We start from the raw sequence: 18,582 nt of genomic DNA, 5'->3' as shown, positions 1-18,582 counted from the left end.
CAGTTCAAAATTCTTTCTCATCCATTTTCTTCTTTGACCCATAGGTTATGGGAAAGTGTGTTATTCAGTCTTCCAACACCAAAATCAATTTCAAATTTAGTTTTCACTTTCCATTGGTCTGGCCCAGAGTTTCTCCCTAATATTTATACAGGAATCTTCCATCTCTTTCCTGTTATTTTTTTTGTCAGAAGGAGCCTGGCTTTTGATTTTTCCTCATATTTGAGGAGTCAGATTCCAGGGCAAATGCCTATCTGACTGGTTTTTACCCGAAGAATAGATTAAAAATGGTTCTGGCATTCAGGGCTTCCCACACCCGGGCTAACCTGAGCACAGCTTGCTGGTGCCTGCAGCTGTGACTGCAGCTGGAGTAGTTTCCCCAATGTGTTCGATTCTGTTGATTGGGGTTGCTGGGAATGCTCGCTCCTCAACCTCTTATGGAAACTGTCAATCAAAACACAGTGAAAATGCTTCCTCATCCATAGCCTTTTTCCTGTCTCTGAATGAGCTTGCTTCTAATCGAAATCTTTTCTCTGTGCTCTCTCTTTCTCGCTGTTTCTCTCTCGCATACACCCCCTCTCTTATTGCCTTTATAGCATCAAGGTCATTTACTTTCATCCCTCTTATTAAAATCTACCCCCCTCCATCCAAGCAAACCCCGCAGCACCCCGCCTCAGCACTGTACCCTATCTGCTGAAACAAACTGACTGTGATTTTCCCCTGTCCTCAATGTACTGACTGATTTATATTTCAGACTTTACCACAGTGGGAACACTGCCGGGGGGGGGGGGTGGTAACAATACAGGGGCGAGAGAGGCTGGGGAAACCTTAGGAACCTTCTCTGCTTCCTGATGACCTCACAGACAGCAGAAGAGGGAAGGAAGAATTCATGGCCACAGAGCATCGGCTGCTTAAGACTTGGCTTCCTCTGCATCCCCAGACCTTGCAGGGACAGGAAGCATCCTGTGTGGGTTACGGCCTCTTTCATGAGCTCATTAATGCTTTATAGGAGACAAAATCACTGACTAATAGAGTGATTGTATAAGAATCGACATAAATATTAATGAGGAAAATGCCAGTTTCTTGCACCAACACCCACGATAGGTCTATATAAGATGTAGGGGAGAAGGAAGGCTCTGCTTCAAGCAAATCCAACCGTGGGCAGAGCAGGAGTCTGACCTTTTACACCATGACTTCTAACTGCTGCAGTTCTCTTGGCGGGCAGGTCTCAGAGCCCAAGGCGGCCCCCATGTGCCTACTGGCCAACCTGGCACACGCCAACCGGATCCGTGTGGGGTCCACCCCCTTGGGCCGACCCAGCCCCTGCCATCCCCCGAGCTGCCACAGCGCTTGCCCTCTGCCAGGCACCTGCAACATCCCTGGCAACATCGGCAGCTGCGGGGCCTGTGTGGAAGGCAGCCTGAACGGCCACGAGAAGGAAACCATGCAGTTCCTGAACGACCGCCTGGCCAACTACCTGGGGAAGGTGCGCCAGCTGGAGCGGGAGAACGCGGAGCTGGAGACCAAGATCCAGGAGTGGAGCAAATGCCACGAGTCCACTCTGTGCCCAGACTACCAGTCCTACTTCTGCACCATCGAGGAGCTGCAGCAGAAGGTGAGGTTTGTGGTGCTCCAGATCAGGGGGATGGCCAGCTGGGCTAAAGCTGGTGTACTGCCTTTTGTAAATAAAGTTTTATTGACACATGTCCATGCTCATTCATTATGCTGCTTTTGTGTTACAATGGCAGAGTTGAGTAGTTGGGATGGAGACTCATAGTGTACATTATTATTTATCCCTTTCCAGAAAAAGGTGATGGAGTAGTCGCCCTAAATTTTTAGGGCCTGAATTGGCAGTGGAAATAGCCACGGATATTTCTATTGATTGTGGGAAGAGAATCTTCTAAGTGAAGGTCAATGGGAATATGTAAAGAGCGAGGCATAGGATCTGACTGTCTAGGACTCTGAGTTTATGTTTTACTTCATTTCAGTACTTCTAATTTCTAAATCGTATTTGCAAAAATAGTGCAATCTAAATGCTGGCGCAGTGCAGGGAGGGAGAGGGCTTGCTCGGATGTCCCCAGCAGGTCAGTGTACCTGCAGGGAGCAGGACCAGCCCTTGCCTGTCTGCTGCCCTCTGTTACGAGCACAGTGCTTCGTGAGAGTCTAAGTCTGTTCAAAAGAAGATCAACTCTAGTCATTTGTGGCAACGTGGATGGAGCTGGAAGGGATATGCTAAGCAAACAAGTCAGAAGGAGAAACACAAGTACTGGCATCACTTTTATGTGGAATAGAGAGAAACCAAACAGAGAAGCAGAAAAAGTCAAACTTGAAAACTAACCCTTGAAAGATGGTCAGAGGGGGAAGGGAGGCAAGAGGGGCGAGGGCCAAGCACAATGGATTGGGGGTGCTTTGGTATGTGGTGGCCGGCCCTGGGGAGGAGAACCTATCCTCACAAAACACGATCAACTCTATAAACCAGCGGCGTTTTAATAATAATAATATAAAAGGAATCTGCGTCTGGGTTTTGGAGACGGAAGATAAAGAACACCACAATGGAGCAACAGAAATCTGCTTAGAAGAACTTTGGGGAGGTGGACCAACTGGCCCAAGGGGCTTCTTATTAAGAAAGGATCCACCTCATTTAAAACTTTCATTACCAGCTCACTGTTCTTATTCCCCCAGATTCCAGCTCTCGTTTGTACCAGGCTCAACACAATAGCCGGCCAAATAAAGTGGCGTCTTTATGTTCAGTGGTGTCACTTTCTCTCCTGGCTCTCGCACACCCCCAACCTGGCTCCTCACCCACACGCTTACATGTTTGGGAGTTTGTATGGTCCATGGCGGTGCTGTAGATTGAATGGCAGCCAGTGGGACTTTGACCCCAGGCCACCAATGGCTCTGCAAACAGGCAGCCACTGAGCCTACTTTATTCCCCCAGATCCTGTGCGTCAAAGCTGAGAACAACAGGCTGGTCGTGCAAATAGACAATGCCAAGCTCGCTGCAGACGACTTCAGGACCAAGTGAGTTGGGGTAGGACAGTCAGGAGCAGCTGCCAGATGCCAACCCTGGCTTCTCTCTTGGGATGCACCTGGCATCAAAGGTGTCATTGGCCAACGTCCCGGAACAGTAGTCACAGGCAGAGAAGATAGGGGGCGTGAAAGCCAAGATCTTGTAGATGTACCCCCTCCCCTAACCTACAGCTGTTTAGCTTTCATAGTTGACTGCAGGATTTAGCCGCATTGATTGTGAGGGCCCGGTGAGGCCCAGCAGGGGCGGCGTCCTGTTCGTGAGGACACCGAAGCTCAGAGTGGTGAGGTCACCTGCCGAAGTTGTGTGGCTGTGGGGTGCAATATTTTTAACAAACTCTGTTAACTCAGTAGGCGTATGCTTCCATGCTGCAAATCAGCAACTTGTGAGCACTAATAACCCCCCTTGACTCATGCTCTATACTGTACGGTGGAGCACGTGAAGGTCAAGGGCTAGTGCCCCTGAGAAGGTCTGACCTGGGAGCCGGGGGGCCTTACATTTTACCTTCTGTAGAGCCTCACCCCTCCAGTGCTGAATAAAGCCTATTCTGGCAACTGGGATTCTAATCAGAGGACACAGCATCCATCACGGGGGGAGTAGACAAGGGCCTACAGTGACCACGCTTCTGCCTGGTTACTCTGTCATCTCCCTTTTGGCCATTAAGCCACAAGGGCAGGTGCTGGCTGTGTCCATCCGGTATCCTCACTGTCGGCCACTCTGCCTGGCTTGCCTAGGTGCTTAGTGCCGAATGAGTGGGGGCCCCACTGCTCTCTGGGCTCTGAGCGCATGGCGCATGAAACACAGAGGGACAGAGTGGAGTGATGCTGTCTGCTGGGCCCTCTGCTCTCTGACCTGGCCTGCCCGGCACAGGTACGAGACCGAGCACTCGCTGCACCAGCTGGTGGAGGCCGACGTCTGTGGCCTGCGCAGGGCACTGGATGACTTCACGCTGGCCAAGTGCGACCTGGAGACCCAGCTGGAGTCCCTGAAGGAAGAGCTGCTGTGCCTCAAGAAGAACCACGAGCAGGTACATAAGCCTTTGTGTGGCACAGGGTGACTTTCTGGTGGTGAACGGAGGCTCCTTTAGGGGAAGAAATGAGGCTCTTCCTGCTCAGGCTGGAACCTTCAGGGGTTGGCCTTGGTCACACCGTCAGCCATGGCAGGAGCCTGCTCTTCAGCCACAGCCTCTGGAGCTGCTGGGGTGGTACAGTGGTGAGGTGGGGGGGACTCATCCTTGGAGGGCACAGGGAACCCCGGGGGGGATGGGAAGTGAGGGAGAAGGCTTTGCATGGAGTGCAGTGGGCCCCAGGGCTGGGACATTCTCCTCCTGTCCCCGCAGGAGGTCCACACTCTGAGGTGCCAGCTCGGGGACAAGCTGCGCATTGAGCTGGACACTGAGCCCAGCGTGGACCTTGTCAGGGTACTGGAGGAGACGCGGTGCCAGTATGAGACCATGGTGGAGACCAACCGCCGGGACGTGGAGCAGTGGTTCCAGGCGCAGGTGAGGGGGCGCCACGAGCAGGCAGGGGCTCGGCTTCTGCTCCAGTCTGTGAGCTGATTTGTGTTGTTTGACCCACTGTGCTTCAGTCCGAAGGCGTCAGCCTGCAGGACATGTCCTGCTCCGAGGAGCTGCAGTGCTGCCAGTCGGAGATCCTGGAGCTGAGACGCACCGTGAACGCCCTGGAGGTGGAGCTTCAGGCTCAGCACACGCATGTGAGTCCCTGTGTGCGTGGAGCCTCAGCGTGGCTCCTGTTCCGAGCAGGTGCTCCCGGGCTCAGCACATACCTCGCTTACATGTAGAGCACAGCTCAACCTGGCCTGTGCAAGGACGGGCTTATAGATGTTTCCTCAGATGCTGAGGAAATGAACATTAACTGTGGGGGAGGGTGCCATGCCCTGCAGGCCCACACTAAAGAGCTACAGCACATCCTTTGTTCCTTCACCTGAACATCCCTAGCAGAAGCTGGATTGTCCTCCGGGCTGGCAATGTCTTGGGGTGTCGTGGTCTTACTAAAGTGGCAGAGGGGTTCATGCTCTTTAACCTCCTTCCCCCTTTCACTGATATTCCAGAAAGACTGTCTGCAGAACTCGCTGTGTGAGGCTGAGGACCGCTTCGGCACGGAGCTGGCCCAGATGCAGAGCCTGATCAGCACTGTGGAGGAGCAGTTGGCCGAGATCAGGAGTGACCTGGAGCGGCAGAACCAGGAGTACCAGGTGCTGCTAGATGTCAAGGCCCGGCTAGAGAGTGAGATCAGCACTTACCGGAATCTTCTAGAGAGCGAGGACTGCAAGTATGTGCCCTGAATTTGTGTCATTGTCACTGACCTTTAGGAGCGGCCCAAAAAGAGGGGTGGCACTGCAGACCCCAGTTTTGGGGACACATCTTATTAACCATTAGCTTGGTGAGTGGCCAGGTGCAGAGGCCAGCAAGTAGGAATGCTTAATTGCTGCCCATTTTGCTGGTGCTCTGAGGTGCTGGTCACCCTGGGGACTCCATGCATTTAGGTCTTGCTAAATTCTCCCTGGAAGAAGTAATCCAGTAGTGGGAATTCTTTATTCTCAGCATTTAAAAATCTTGCCAAGGGCATTAGCACCTATTCTCTCATTGTCCTCAGTGTTGTGAGAAGCTAGGATGCTCTGTACACCCCTCCGGGCAGTGAGGGACAAGGACAGGAACTATTGAAATGAAAAGAGTGACTGGTGACTGGCCTGTTCTTGCTCAGCCAGCCTTGCTGTCCACCATGCCCTTCCTCTCCATGTGGGAGAAGACGTGGGGGCGGGGGCACAGGGCTCTGCCACCTCTATGGTGCACTCTAGCCAAGTCGCTGCCACCTTTCAGGCCTTGCGTGACCTCTAAGGTCTAAAATCTCCTTTTGCTCATGTGTCTGTCTGTATGCTTTCATTTTTCATGCACTTCTCATGCCAATGTTGCAAACATCCTTTTCTCTCTGCAGGCTCCCCTGCAACCCGTGTGTGACCCCAGCCTCCAGCACTCCATACCCAGTCCCCGCAGCCTGTGTTCCCTGCTCTCCCTGCCTCTCCCGGACACCTCGGGCCTCCTGTGGGCCCTGCTCATCCTCTCGGTGCTGAGGGGAAATATCTGCGACCCTGGGAGCTTCCCTCCCCAGGCCTGGCACCCTGGCCTTTCTTGCTCAGCCAGCCGGGCAGGAGACAGAAGCCAGGCAGCCCTTCTCTGTGGGGGGGCTTTCCAGTTCAGAGGCTGAGCCCCCCTGGAGTTGTACTTCCCCCTATTTGCTCTCATCTTTTGCCTCCTGGTCTCTCTGAGATGTGGCAGGAAACCTTGTTTTTATTTTGTTAATAAACCACACCTGCAGCATAAGGAGCCGGTTCCTGCTGGTCTCAGCATCTCCTTCCACATGGAGAGGGTGGCTGGTGGCTTCCTAAGCCAGCTCTGCCCATGGGAGCAGCGGTTATGGATCTGGGGGATGGCAAGGCCAGTGAGGACCGCGGTGGAAACGCAACTGCAGTTTTTGACTTGACCTGCCTATTGCAGAGCCGGTTCCGCAGAGCTTTTAAAATATAGACACAAAATAAAATTTCCCTTTTATCTGGAGGAAGCCCTCTGCCCTCACGCAAAGTTAAAGGTCTGGTTGGAGGTTCTGCTAGATCCCCCTGGAAAATTATACTTGAAATAAACTTTGGTGACCACTTGCCCCATGTGAACAGGGCACTGTGCTGGGGCTCTGCAGACGCTGTGACCGTGGGTCCCATAAAACCCTGCAACAAGGGGGCGGCTCTTACTGTTCTCAGCTGGTGACTGAGTCAACATTTGAACCCCAGTCTCTTTGAACAGGATCTGAAGCCCAGGCTTGGGAAGCTTTGAAGGGGAAAAACATTAACCACCAGAAGGTGTAGGGCTGTGGTTCTAAATCCTGTCCTCCAGATGGTAGCACCGGCATTACCTGGGAACTGGCTGGAAATGCAAATTTTGGGGCCTCGTCCCAGATTTTCTGAATAGCAGTCTGGTTTGTGGAATCTTCTGGGTAATTCTATACACCCTCAGGTGTGAGAATTACTGTTTTAAGGATTTATTTGGGGAGTGATTCTCTGTGATTGGCCCGATCCTCTGTAGAAGGGCTTGGCCTTCTCCTGATAGAGTCCACAGGCAAGTGATCCTTCACGCATTTGCTAATTGCCTCTGCTAATTGTCGAGCTGTCAGGTGATCAATGTAGCAAATCAAGCCGACCTGCCCAAGCGCCCACAGGCTCCACTGGCAAGTCCCTCCAGCATCTTCCCAGCTTGGGACTGGCAGACAATAGACACACGAACCAGAGTGGCCAAGCACAGTCTGTAGAAAACAGTGTCAGAGACAGCCAGCAATGGGAAGCAGTGATCCCTGTCACTGGAGGCCTTTACCTCTGGCTGGTGGGGTGTGGAGGTTACTCAGGCATCTGATGGTGTTGGATGAGATAGTTGTAGAGGGTCTTGTAGCCCCCCAATTTTAGGACTCCCTGCTTTCTAGGTCTTATTCATCAGTGAAATCACAGTGGTCGAGAGGAGCCAACACACTGTCGCTGCCCCTGGAGTCTCTGTATCAGAGGGACTCGTGGAGAAATTTACAAGGTCCAGCTGATGGTTCTTGAGTCCAGCCTGATGCAGGAGAGAGCACAGTTCTAAGCGCCAGGGGCGGAGAGAGCTTAAGCCAGTACTTGGCTGTTATGCCTCCAATTGCTCTGAAGCCCCGCCTCCCACCAGTCAGACACTGTCTGTGTAGAAAGGATAGATTTGCTAGGGGAGCATCAGGACTCCCACCGTGGAGGCTCTGTAGGGGTCAGATGCTGTCACATCTCACCTTCGCTTCACCTCCACTGCACCTCTGCTCAATCCCCCAAGCACTGGGGGTGTGTGGGCACAGGCAACACAACCTCAAGGCACTTGCCTAAGAGTCCGATCCCAATAAAAAAGAGCAATCTTGATCAGTCTTAATTTAGCACCTAGCCCAAACACCTTCACCTCCGCCTTTGTACTTAAATAGCTCCTTTCATCCAACAAGTTCAAAGCTGTCTAACAAAGTAAAGCCACTTATTCTTGCACCATGACAGAGGAGGCGAGCACAGTTCTTCCCATTTAAGGAGAGAGAGAGAAGGTGAGTCACGCAGGGGCTGAGGATTCTTCTGGTGATATGAAATGAGTCAGTGGGGCCCTGGGGTAACTGACCTGTGTTTTCTTAAGTTCACATCCAATGCCTCGACTGTCATTTATAATCAAAAGCTTAATTTTAACGAGACATTGTGTATGCGTGAGTGTGAGTGTGGGTGTGTGCGAAAAGGTTGGGTTCCTGGGAAGAAATGCTGGGTAGATGTGATTATTACGCTTGGGGAGGGATGAAGAGCTTCCCCGGAAACCAAACAATCCTTTAACCACCATCACCACCATTATCCTTTTCATTATTGGGCCTCCTGTGGGCTCGATCATCACCGTCATCACCACATTTCCTCATCATCATCACTGCCACTGAAGCTCATGTTCATGGAGTTCCTACTATGAGCCAGGCACTGATCTAAGTTCTAGATAAGCTTGTATGCATAAACCCATTTAATCTTGACAGCAATCCTACGAAGTCAATGCTATTATTATCCCGATTTTGCAGATGGATGAACCAAGGCTCAGAGAGGTTAAGTAACATGTCCAAAGTCACACAGCTACTAAGTAAAGGCAGGCTTCAGAACCAGGCAGTTTGTTCCCTGCAACCGCGCTCTCAACTACTCTGTACCTTACAGAGGCCAAGTCACAGATTGTGCCAACAGGCTGACAGAACCAGAATTCCCTAATGTTTTGATTCTTTGTCCTTGAAAGTGAGTGTTTATGCGACAGGAGTCTTTCCTGAGAATTATGCCATAAAATTATGGCATGAAAGGTGGTGCAAGGAATGAAAGTTCCATAGTATCTTAAATTTTAGGATCCTAGAAATTTTAATGATGGAGAATCAACAAAGAAATCCAATCCCTCCACCCTACACCATTATAAGAACCACTTTGTTAAGAAGACATGAAGAATAGTCAGAACCCCCTACCTATATTCACTGTTTTACCAATAATATCGTTATCCAAGGGGGCCTCTTGTGCTGATGGCACAAGGGGTTAAGATGCAGCCTATGAAGCTACCCACAGCCACTGCAGCACGAGTTCAATCCCCAGCCAGGGAGCTACCCACATGGCGCAGCAGACCTCTCCTGACTCGTCTGCTGCTTCCCTCAATAGCGTATTTCAGTAGATCTGCCTGTTCTGTTCCCCACTCTGTCTCTGGTGAATCCTCTCACCCCCCGCACCTCTGCCCTGTACCCCAGTTCTTGTATGCACAAATAAATAAAAATAATAATAATATCATTATCCGATATAAGCATGTCCTCTAACCCCTGAGAGAGGCAGAAGGGGCTTCACACTCCCCTTTTGCAGGGAGAAGCCCAAGGTTAGAGGTGGGTGATGTCCCCCCAGGTCCCACAGCTGGTCTCACGCAAGCCTATGTCTTCTCAGTCCTGGCTCAGTGCCTTTTCCTGGCACCCACTGTTAAGGACCTTGTTGGAGGTAGGTTTGGATGAAACTTCATGTTCAGACCCACTCTCAAATCCTGGGGGAAGTGGCTGAGGTAGATTTTACAGGGCAAAGGCATGCCAGGGCCTGGGACTCTCCCCAAGGAGAACCTTCTGGTGCTCTCTCCCGTGCTCCATGTCTTCACCCAAACACATTTCATATTCAGTTATGGGCTTTCTCAGCTGAGGGTCCCCATTTACCCTGATTTTTATACCCAAATCTCCATTGTTTCCTTTATTTCTTTTTCCTCCCTGTTCCCAAACTTCCTATCTCTGTGCCTTAGTCACCCTCATTGGCCTCTAAGATTTTCCACCAGTAAGTACCTCCCCGCACAGATGTCTCTGATCCCTACAGCCCCTACAGATGTCTCTGATCTCGAGGGTGGCAGGAGGGTGTCTGCTCACCAACAGGTACTTAGCACCTCTGTGTCCCTCTACGAGTCTCATTTCTTGTCTTTCCTCTTCTACTTGCTTGGCTTAGCACTGCCTCTTGCTTTCTTTTGCCCCATACACTTCCCTGCAATCTTCTTCACGGCCGTGACACTACTCTCCATGCCACATATCCTGCAGCGCTGCCACAGGGGCCGAGCTTGGGCATTCCCTGCCACCACCCTGGGATCTCCAAAGCAACAAGAACCAAATACCAAAGTAACTAATTACCAGGCCTGGATGAAGAAAAGATTCTTAAAGGGATTAGGATTCTAATAAGATCAGTTGTTTCAATCCTACCTCTGAGTCATTTCGACAGTGGGGATATATCTCCTTGGGGATACAGGTAAATAGTCTGTAAAGGCCACATCCTTCATCACCTGGGTTAGGATCATGAACGAGTTGGACTGGAGTTTGGGACAGGAATAGGTATGAGAAGGAGGGGTGGTGAGGAGGGAAGAAATTGTTTTGGGGTGAGGGGCCAATCATATTACCTTGTGTTAGGTTTAGCTGTGGGTTTCTCTGTACTCAGCAGAGCTGAGGGCCCATGGAGTGTAGGGACACACCACCATCTCACCCCCTGCACCCCTCCCATGCCCTCACCCCACTGCAGTCAGCTCTGGGACCATGCCTGGGGCTTGGCAGGTATTCAATGAATGACCACTGCCCTCGGTGCCATATATGCATTTTTCCAGTTACATAAAACGCAAACTGCATCATACCAATACAAAAGCCACTGCACACCAACTAGTGGCTTACTGATCATACTGTGCCATACTTTGACGTTCTGGATTTTTGATTTTTTTATTATGCTTTATATCAAGTCTATCGCTGCATGAGTAAAAACAAATACTTTATACAGCTTTTAAATGCAGTAATATTTCTTCAAAAAATTATCTCCTGTAAATAAAAAATTATTCCAAATATCCATCTTGCACCTGTTTAATATTTTAGCTTCTCACCTTGTTATTCCTCATGTTTTTGGGATCTACATTCACCTTCCTTTTCAGCTTAGTCTCATGCCCAGATACAACGACTGCTCCATAAATATGTTAAATCATATTGAACTAAATAAAGAAGTGGATTTGATAGCCCCTCAGCTGCTCAGTTTCTCTCTGAATAATTAAAATTTGCAAAATTTAAATTAGGAAATCAAGATAAGTGTGGTCAACTCCTAACCTGTGTGAGGTCCTGAAGACCTTATACCCCCAGAGACCCTATTTCCCCACTGATTCAAGAAGTAGACTCATTCTTGACATTTTGCAAACACTGCCAGAAAGAAGCCAGATTGACAAGGTGCTGAGGCATTGCTTACTCACCGGCCAGCCTGTCTTCTCTCTCCATCCTGAATTCTTGTGCCATTTCACGTGCAGGCAGCCATCTGGGCAAAAAGGAATGTCCAGGAGCAACCAGCAGGTGACAGGGTAACCTGTTCTTCCAGCATCTGCTGCGCGTTGCCGTTGGGCGGTGGCCTGAAGCCCGTGCTCCTGGCGTCCTCGCTCCTCTCCACACGCCTTCCTCGCTCAGGAACAGGGAGTGTTGCCCATTTTAACTTAGGCTGCCTGGGTGTAGACAGCTGTACATTTCTCAATCGCAAGTAAGTGTCAAAGTGGATCATGGAGGTGATGTGTGGGTGACCTGTTGGAACACTGCCATTTCTTTTAGAGGTTTCGGAAGGCATGGTCCCCATCGGTGGATCTTTACTGAGTCATTTGCATTTCTATCCTGCAGACCACGCTCTGTCCATCAGTTCCAGTCTCCTGCTCTCCTTCTCAGCTATGCATCCTCCAGCCCCCTCTGAACATGGGCTGGCTTCCTCTCATCAGGTGGCTCTGTGTGGTGGTGGGGATTCCTTCCAGGTTTCTTCCTCGCCTCTTCTTCAAGTTCTTATTATCTCTTTGTCTCCAACGCTTTCCATTTCTCTGATTTCTGTTCCTCGCCTGCAGATTGTAATTTTGCTTGTTAGTTGACTTAATGCTCAAATCTCATGCGTAGAATCTAGCTGTTCTCCTTTGACGAAGCCTGCACGATGCTCACTGGCCAATCAGCAGAGGATGGAGAATGCGGCTGGCATTGAGCCTGTGCTCCTGGCAAAAGCTCCCTGTGTGGGGAGCAAGGCAGGGTGAGGGGACATCTCCTTGCTGGGAAGCAGTGCTTTGGAGCCGGCTGGCCAGAGATGGGGAGCAGAAGGCCTGTGCTGTTTTCTGCGAACCGATGCTCATCAGTCGGATTCACAGGTCTTTCCATTAGTTCCGCGCCCAGGTGCAGTGCGAAAGAGTTCCCTCCGGCAGCCGCCGCCTGGCCTTGCATCCTGCCTCTGCGGAGTCTCGGGATGCCTCCCTCAGGACCCACCTTGTTCTCCCTCCTTAATTGCTTTGGAGGAAAACAAAGAAATTTTGATTTTATTGTAAGACCAGGGCTTCTTTGTAGCGTGACGGGACTTTTCATCTGAATGGCATTATAATAAGCGGCAATAATGACCTTGGAGAGGGTAGATGAAGGACCATTTATCTGAGACTCAAGCAGAGGGCCCCATGAGTACTATCATGAAAGGCCGATGGGGAGAAGGACTCCAATAAGTTGTCAATAAAACGGGAGCTCTGGCTGGCAGCCAAAGCCACAGCCGAGGTTGGGGTGCTGCTGCCTGAGATGCGGGTGATGCCCGATAGTTTCTATAGTTACGCAACTTTTATATACTCAGAGCTTCAGGCACCCCTTCCTCAGACCTTTGGTGCCGTCCCTCACCTCCCAAATCAACCCCAAATGACTCCAAGCTTGTCTTGCAAAACCCCCTGCACATTGTGTGTCTCAGTGTCTTCTTTCTCAGCGTGCAGGTCCTTGGATTCCAGCACACAACTGCACAGCCCTCCCTTCTACCTTTCAGCTGTGGTCCTTAAACCAGGCTGCACACACCCCAGGGTGGGGGTGGGAAGCCCAGGCCCCTATATGGTGCATCTGCCTGGTGTGTCAATTTTATTTTGCAAAAAATCGAAAGTTTAACCAGATATTTGGAAACAATTTTCTATGTTAAAAACAACATGGGCATATTAGGGGAGACGAGGCCTATTCTTAGGATGTTTTAAGATCGACTGCATAGGTTTTGTGTTTGAGGAGGGCCTTTCTGGGCTGCCTCCTGATGGTCACTCGGTTCTAATGCTATGGACAGTCTGGTGGGGTAGCCTGATAGCCTCATTCCTTTCTCTCATGCCTGCCTCCAGATACTGCTCATAAGTAGTTTAAGTTCAGGTGGGATGTCTCAGTTTGTATTGTTTCCAGCTGTCAATGTCACAATCATCTCTTCTTCCAGAAACTTTCCTGTTCTCAAATTATTTTTAAATTCCTCTATACTCTTTTAGGTGACATAGAGGAGGTTTTACACAAACCACTGCTCAGCCGTGGCCCAAGCTAGTCTGTACCCAGGGACTCCGAGTCTCCTAATGCATGGGGTGCCACATCATTGGGGGATCCTGCTCTCAGAGCAGATGGAGGGGGGCCCACAGCTGCTGCTTCACCAACTTCTTCTCGACCCAAGCCCAGTTCCTCCCTAGAAACTCCTGGTGGGCCAGGACAAGGGCCTGATTATGGGTTTAGAGGATCATGTAACACAAGAGTATGCAATTGGCTGGGGACCAACTCCCAGTTAACAAAGGAGATATTTGGGTTAGACCGTGTGGCTTCTTTGAAGGCCTACCACAAAACTCTGATTTCATGGGTGTGCAGCCTGCAAAGGAGTCCTGACTTAGCAAGAAGCCCAAGTAAAGAATTTTATGGGACAAGGGACTCTTCTGGGAAAAACAAATAACAGACTGAAGGGAAGGGCATTTGAACACCAGTGAGGAAGTAAAAAGAAAAAAGACATTACAGACTGTGCCCACACCCTCTTTGGAGGGGGTATAAATGCTCCCCAGAGGAGGAAGCCCACAGCTCCGTGTCTTAGAGAACTCGGAATCTACCTTTAGTCGGGCCCTCTGCTCCCTCCCAGCACCATGCCTTACACCTGCTGCCTGCCGAACCTGAGCTGCCGCTCCAGCTGTGCCTCTCGGCCCTGCGTGGCCCCCAGCTGCCATGGCTGCACCCTGCCCGGGGCCTGCAACATCCCCGCCAATGTGGGCAACTGCGGCTGGCTCTGTGAGGGCTCCTTCAATGGCAACGAGAAGGAGACCATGCAGTTCCTGAACGACCGCCTGGCCAGCTACCTGGAGAAGGTGCGCCAGCTGGAGCGGGAGAACGCCGAGCTGGAGGGCCGCATCCAGGAGTACTGCCAGCAGCAGGTGCCCTACGTGTGCCCCAACTACCAGTCCTACTTCCGCACCATCGAGGAGCTCCAGCAGAAGGTGAGGGCCTTGTGGTCATCTGAGCAAGGGGAGGTCTCAGTCTGGAGGAGAACTGTGCTTCTTGCTTCTATCCATCATGATTCTTGCTTCCCCTTTTAACCTTCAAAATAGCTTTTTAAGCCAAAATGTCTATTTCCTGTCTCACTAAGCTATGTGTCACCCCCAGATCCTGTGCACCAAATCCGAGAACGCCAGGCTGGTGGTGCAGATTGACAACGCCAAGCTGGCTGCGGATGACTTCAGGACCAAGTGAGTTACTCAGAATTGACATGGTGCCCACTATTTTTATTTAATTTCTAATTAAACAAAAGGGATTTCTGTAGCTTTACTGAACCACTGTTCAATCCAGTGAAGGATTTGGCAGAGGATTGAGGTGGGGTGAATGGGAAAGCAAAAGAACCACAAAATAGATGAGACCTCAGATCAACGTTTGGTGTTTCTTTCTGGATCGCTATTGGGTCTAGAAACTACTCTCCAGACAGCAGGAAGACAAAGCAAATGGGGGATCGAAGCTCATACCTGTGAGTCTTCACGGTCTGTCAATTACTGCCTGATCCTGTCCTTGTGCAGGTACGAGACGGAGCTAGGCCTGCGCCAGCTGGTGGAGTCGGACATGAATGGCCTGCGCAGGATCCTGGACGAGCTGACCCTGTGCAAGTCGGACCTGGAGGCCCAGGTGGAGTCCCTGAAGGAAGAGCTGCTGTGTCTCAAGAGCAACCACGAACAGGTGAGCCCAGAAGTGATAAATAAGGGAACCTGAGTCAGCTTCCGGCTGAGGGTGGCCTTAGAGAGATGGAGTGGGGAAATCGGGAGTGTGAGGCTGAGGGTGCCTTTATATTTGTCCTCTGAAGACACCAAAACTCACGATGTGAGAATGAATCTAGAGAAGGAAGCATCCAAGCTCCCACATAAAAAGTCCCCGTCACTCGAGCTGCAGCCTCCGCTGCGCGTCCCAGGGCCCCTTGGCTTGTCTGGGTTTCTGGACTGCGGAGTGGGTGGCAGCATCTCAAAGGCCAAACATCACACCCATGAATGGGAGTCTCCAGCCTTTCTGTTTTGGTCAAGAGTCCTCTGGGGCTCCTTCCTTCGGGGACGGACCACGGCCTGGTCTTACTTGATGGCCAGAATGATTTGATACACTCTCTGAAATTGTACAGCCAATTCCTTTTACGATGAGGTCATCTGCAGCCAGTCTGCAAATTGGGAAGTTGGGCATTAGGCCCTCCTTCCGCGGTGTCTAAAAGTCCTCAGAACACTATTTGAATGAGAGCACCAGGGCCCAGTCATGGGGGCCAAGGGATATGTGCTTTGAGATTTCATGACCGCTCCGAGAACAGTCTCTTCTTTTTAGGAAAGAGATTAATGGCTCCCACCAGCACTGTCACCTCTTAGTGCCCCCCTTTGTTGAGGACACTGACCCTTGTATTTTCTTCCGCCTGCAGGAGGTCAACACCCTGCGTTGCCAGATTGGAGACCGCCTCAATGTGGAGGTGGACGCTGCCCCCAACGTAGACCTGAACCGCGTGCTCAACGAGACCAGGAGCCAGTACGAAGCCCTGGTGGAGACCAACCGCAGGGACGTGGAGGAGTGGTTCACCACCCAGGTGGGCCTCTCAGCCCTGGGCATGTGGGAACCCAGGCCCCAGGGGCCCTGCAGGTGGGGTCTGACCCCAGATATCCCCTTTGCTGTTGCAGACCGAGGAGCTGAACAAGCAGGTGGTGTCGAGCTCTGAGCAGCTGCAGACGTGCCAGGCGGAGATCATCGAGCTGAGACGCACGGTCAACGCCCTGGAGATCGAGCTGCAGGCCCAGCATAACCTGGTGGGTGTTGTCAGTGCCTTGCCGGAAGTGGGAAGTCGGGAAATGGGAGTCAGTGGGATGCCTTTCAGGCCGCCCTCTCCCTTCTAACGCTAGCTGCTTGTGGCATCTTTGCAAGCCTGGGTGAGAAACCCCTTCAGGAGTGACTGTGAGATGTTTTCTATTCCCTACACAGAGAGACTCCCTGGAAAACACCCTGACAGAGACAGAGGCCCGCTACAGCTCCCAGCTGTCCCAGGTGCAGTGCATGATCACCAACGTGGAGTCCCAGCTGGCCGAGATCAGGAGTGACCTGGAGCGGCAGAACCAGGAGTACCAGGTGCTGCTGGACGTGCGGGCCCGGCTGGAGTGTGAGATCAACACATACCGGGGCCTGCTGGAGAGCGAGGACTGCAAGTGAGTACCCGTCTGGAGGCACTAGCTGGAGCCAGGCTCCATTTCCTTTGGGTTCCAGGTACAGACTGTAGGTCTTGGAAAGGAAATGATGCCTTCGCACCAGACATGCCCAAACAACTCCGAGAACACAATGAGGGCATCATTAAAAATGAAAAATGGCGAGACTTGCTGGATGTATGAACTGATAATGTATAGCCAGTTCTTAGTATTCCTCTGTGGTAACACCGACAGGAGAGCAATGCCTTGTCTTGCATGTTGGGTACTGAGTTGTGGAGAGGGTGCATTTCATCCACAGCCTCATCTGCCTTTCTTGTTACTGCCAGGCAGGCTGGCTGAGGCGTCTCCCCATTCTGTAGGGGAAGAAACGGACTCAGAGAAGTTAGGTGACTTGCCCAAGGTCACCTCTGGGGATGACAGTGTTGGGACTCAGGGCCTCTGAGTTTCTGTCTGGTGCTTTGACACTATCTGATGGGGACACCACTAGCAATTTGACAGAGCTTCTCGGCAGCTGAGCCTGCGGCCTTCTCTGTGTAAGGCCCGGCAGTCTGTCACTCCCGGCACATAATACAAACCTCCCTCAATTCATCTTTCCTGCCTTTCTTTTCCCCAGGCTGCCCTGCAACCCCTGTGCCACAACCAACGCCTCAAGTTGCGGCAAGTCCCTCGGGCCCTGCACCCCCTGTGCTCCCCCTGCTCCCTGCACACCCTGCGTCCCCCGGCCCCGCTGTGGGCCCTGCAACTCCTTTGTGCGGTAGAGCCCAGGCGCTGCCAGAGGAGCACAGAGGCAGGCCCAGCGTCCCAGAGTGTCCAGCAGGATCTGGTCCATTCCACGAAAAGCGTCTGAAAACAGTTTGTAATGCTGGAGTCGGCCCAGTGGGGCAGCCAAGAAACTCGCCCAGCCTCCGCCCCCCTTGACTTCCTTGGGGCTGTCCCATCTTTGCTTGCCCAGAGCAAGTGCCAGTGCCCTCCCTTGGAGCCTCCTAATAAACTTCGTTTCCCTGGCATGCAGATGCCTTTCTCATTGGTATTCATTTGTTTCGCCGCGCCCACCACTTGAGCTCTCTATAAAAAGCCACTTGAAGGTCAGACCATAAAATGGCCTGACTCTTGGAGACAGAAGCCCTTCCATGCCTGGCGGGCAGATGGCGGGCCTGGTGCCCTGGCCCTGTGGGTGAGGCAGGGTGGCAGGTGGCAGGAGGAAGGCAGAACTCCCCAGTGCAGTGGTCCTATCTCCCCTTGACTTCCCTTGGGGGTTCCCTCTCTCCTGTCTGGACCTGGACAGCTAGAGCTGATTGTACCCAAATTTGAACCCTGAGTTAGGGGCTGGAAAGAGGCACCGGGAAGCTCATCTTCCCAGCAGTGTATTCAGTCCAGTGTCACCTGGTTCCTGGTCCTGGCTGCCTCAGGAACGCCCAGCGGAGGGACCCTCGGGCTTGCTGGCGCACACCTGGAGTAGGGTGTGGGAATGCTTAAGTGGGCGGACCTGGGCTGAGACTGGGCTTATAAGGGTGGTGTCACGGGGACGCCAGCAGAACGAGAAAGAGCGACAGAATGAGAGGAGAATGAGAGCAGAACCAGCAGAAGAGCAAAGGAGAAGCAAAGACATGACGCCACGCTTATAAGCCCAGTCTCAGCTCAGGTGTGCCCACCCATGCATGCCCACACCCTACTCCAGGTGTCTGCCGTCAAGCATGCCTGTCGGACCGCAGGGATCCATCATTAATGCTAATGGTGGGAGGGCGGAAAAGCCTGACAATATTTCACTTACCCGACACTTGCCCACCACATCCCCCCTTCCCCTGCACGAGTGGGTCATCGCCAGCCTGGGCGCAGCTGCCTTCCCTGACTCTGGGGCTGAGAGACCCATTAACCCTTGCCTGATACTTGGCTTTTCTTGATTCTATTCAACCAGTGCCTGTTGAAAACCTACAGACCCCGGGTGGTGGGGAGCGGAGACACGTGAGGACACAGACCTGGCTACAGGTTATTTTCAGTTTGCTAAAAGGGATAAAACTAGTCCCTAGGGAGT

The 18,582-nt window shown here is 51.8% G+C and overlaps 2 protein-coding genes across 2 annotated transcripts; both read left to right on the top strand.

Annotated features, from left to right (window-relative positions):
* Positions 1–1,186: 1,186 nt before the first annotated feature.
* LOC119232895 (keratin, type I cuticular Ha8-like) lies at positions 1,187–6,115 on the top strand. The gene is made up of 7 exons (XM_037495264.1): positions 1,187–1,612; positions 2,936–3,018; positions 3,896–4,052; positions 4,365–4,526; positions 4,613–4,738; positions 5,096–5,316; positions 5,980–6,115. The coding sequence occupies exons 1-7, from the start codon at positions 1,187–1,189 to the stop codon at positions 6,113–6,115; spliced, it is 1,311 nt and encodes a 436-aa protein (XP_037351161.1).
* A 7,838-nt stretch (positions 6,116–13,953) lies between these two features.
* On the top strand, positions 13,954–17,556 carry LOC119232892 (keratin, type I cuticular Ha1). The gene is made up of 7 exons (XM_037495262.1): positions 13,954–14,339; positions 14,506–14,588; positions 14,910–15,066; positions 15,782–15,943; positions 16,035–16,160; positions 16,333–16,553; positions 17,164–17,556. Exons 1-7 carry the CDS (start codon positions 13,992–13,994, stop codon positions 17,306–17,308), a joined length of 1,242 nt encoding a protein of 413 aa, XP_037351159.1. The 5' UTR covers positions 13,954–13,991; the 3' UTR covers positions 17,309–17,556.
* Positions 17,557–18,582: the final 1,026 nt, after the last annotated feature.

Source organism: Talpa occidentalis, unplaced genomic scaffold (assembly GCF_014898055.3).
Source record: "Talpa occidentalis isolate TD23 unplaced genomic scaffold, MPIMG_talOcc4v2.1 talOcc4.7, whole genome shotgun sequence".
Taxonomy (NCBI): Eukaryota; Metazoa; Chordata; class Mammalia; order Eulipotyphla; family Talpidae; genus Talpa; species Talpa occidentalis.
The sequence above is the reverse complement of the archived record's forward strand: the minus strand, read 5'-3'. Positions and strand labels throughout refer to the sequence as shown.

Coding starts and splice junctions, on each gene's coding strand:
- LOC119232892 (XM_037495262.1), top strand. CDS start 13,992: ATGCCTTACACCTGCTGCCTGCCGAACCTGAGCTGCCGCTCCAGCTGT. Junction 15,944..16,034: donor AGGAGTGGTTCACCACCCAG/GTGGGCCTCTCA, acceptor TTGCTGTTGCAG/ACCGAGGAGCTGAACAAGCA. Junction 16,161..16,332: donor TGCAGGCCCAGCATAACCTG/GTGGGTGTTGTC, acceptor TTCCCTACACAG/AGAGACTCCCTGGAAAACAC.
- LOC119232895 (XM_037495264.1), top strand. CDS start 1,187: ATGACTTCTAACTGCTGCAGTTCTCTTGGCGGGCAGGTCTCAGAGCCC. Junction 1,613..2,935: donor TCGAGGAGCTGCAGCAGAAG/GTGAGGTTTGTG, acceptor TTATTCCCCCAG/ATCCTGTGCGTCAAAGCTGA. Junction 3,019..3,895: donor GCAGACGACTTCAGGACCAA/GTGAGTTGGGGT, acceptor TGCCCGGCACAG/GTACGAGACCGAGCACTCGC.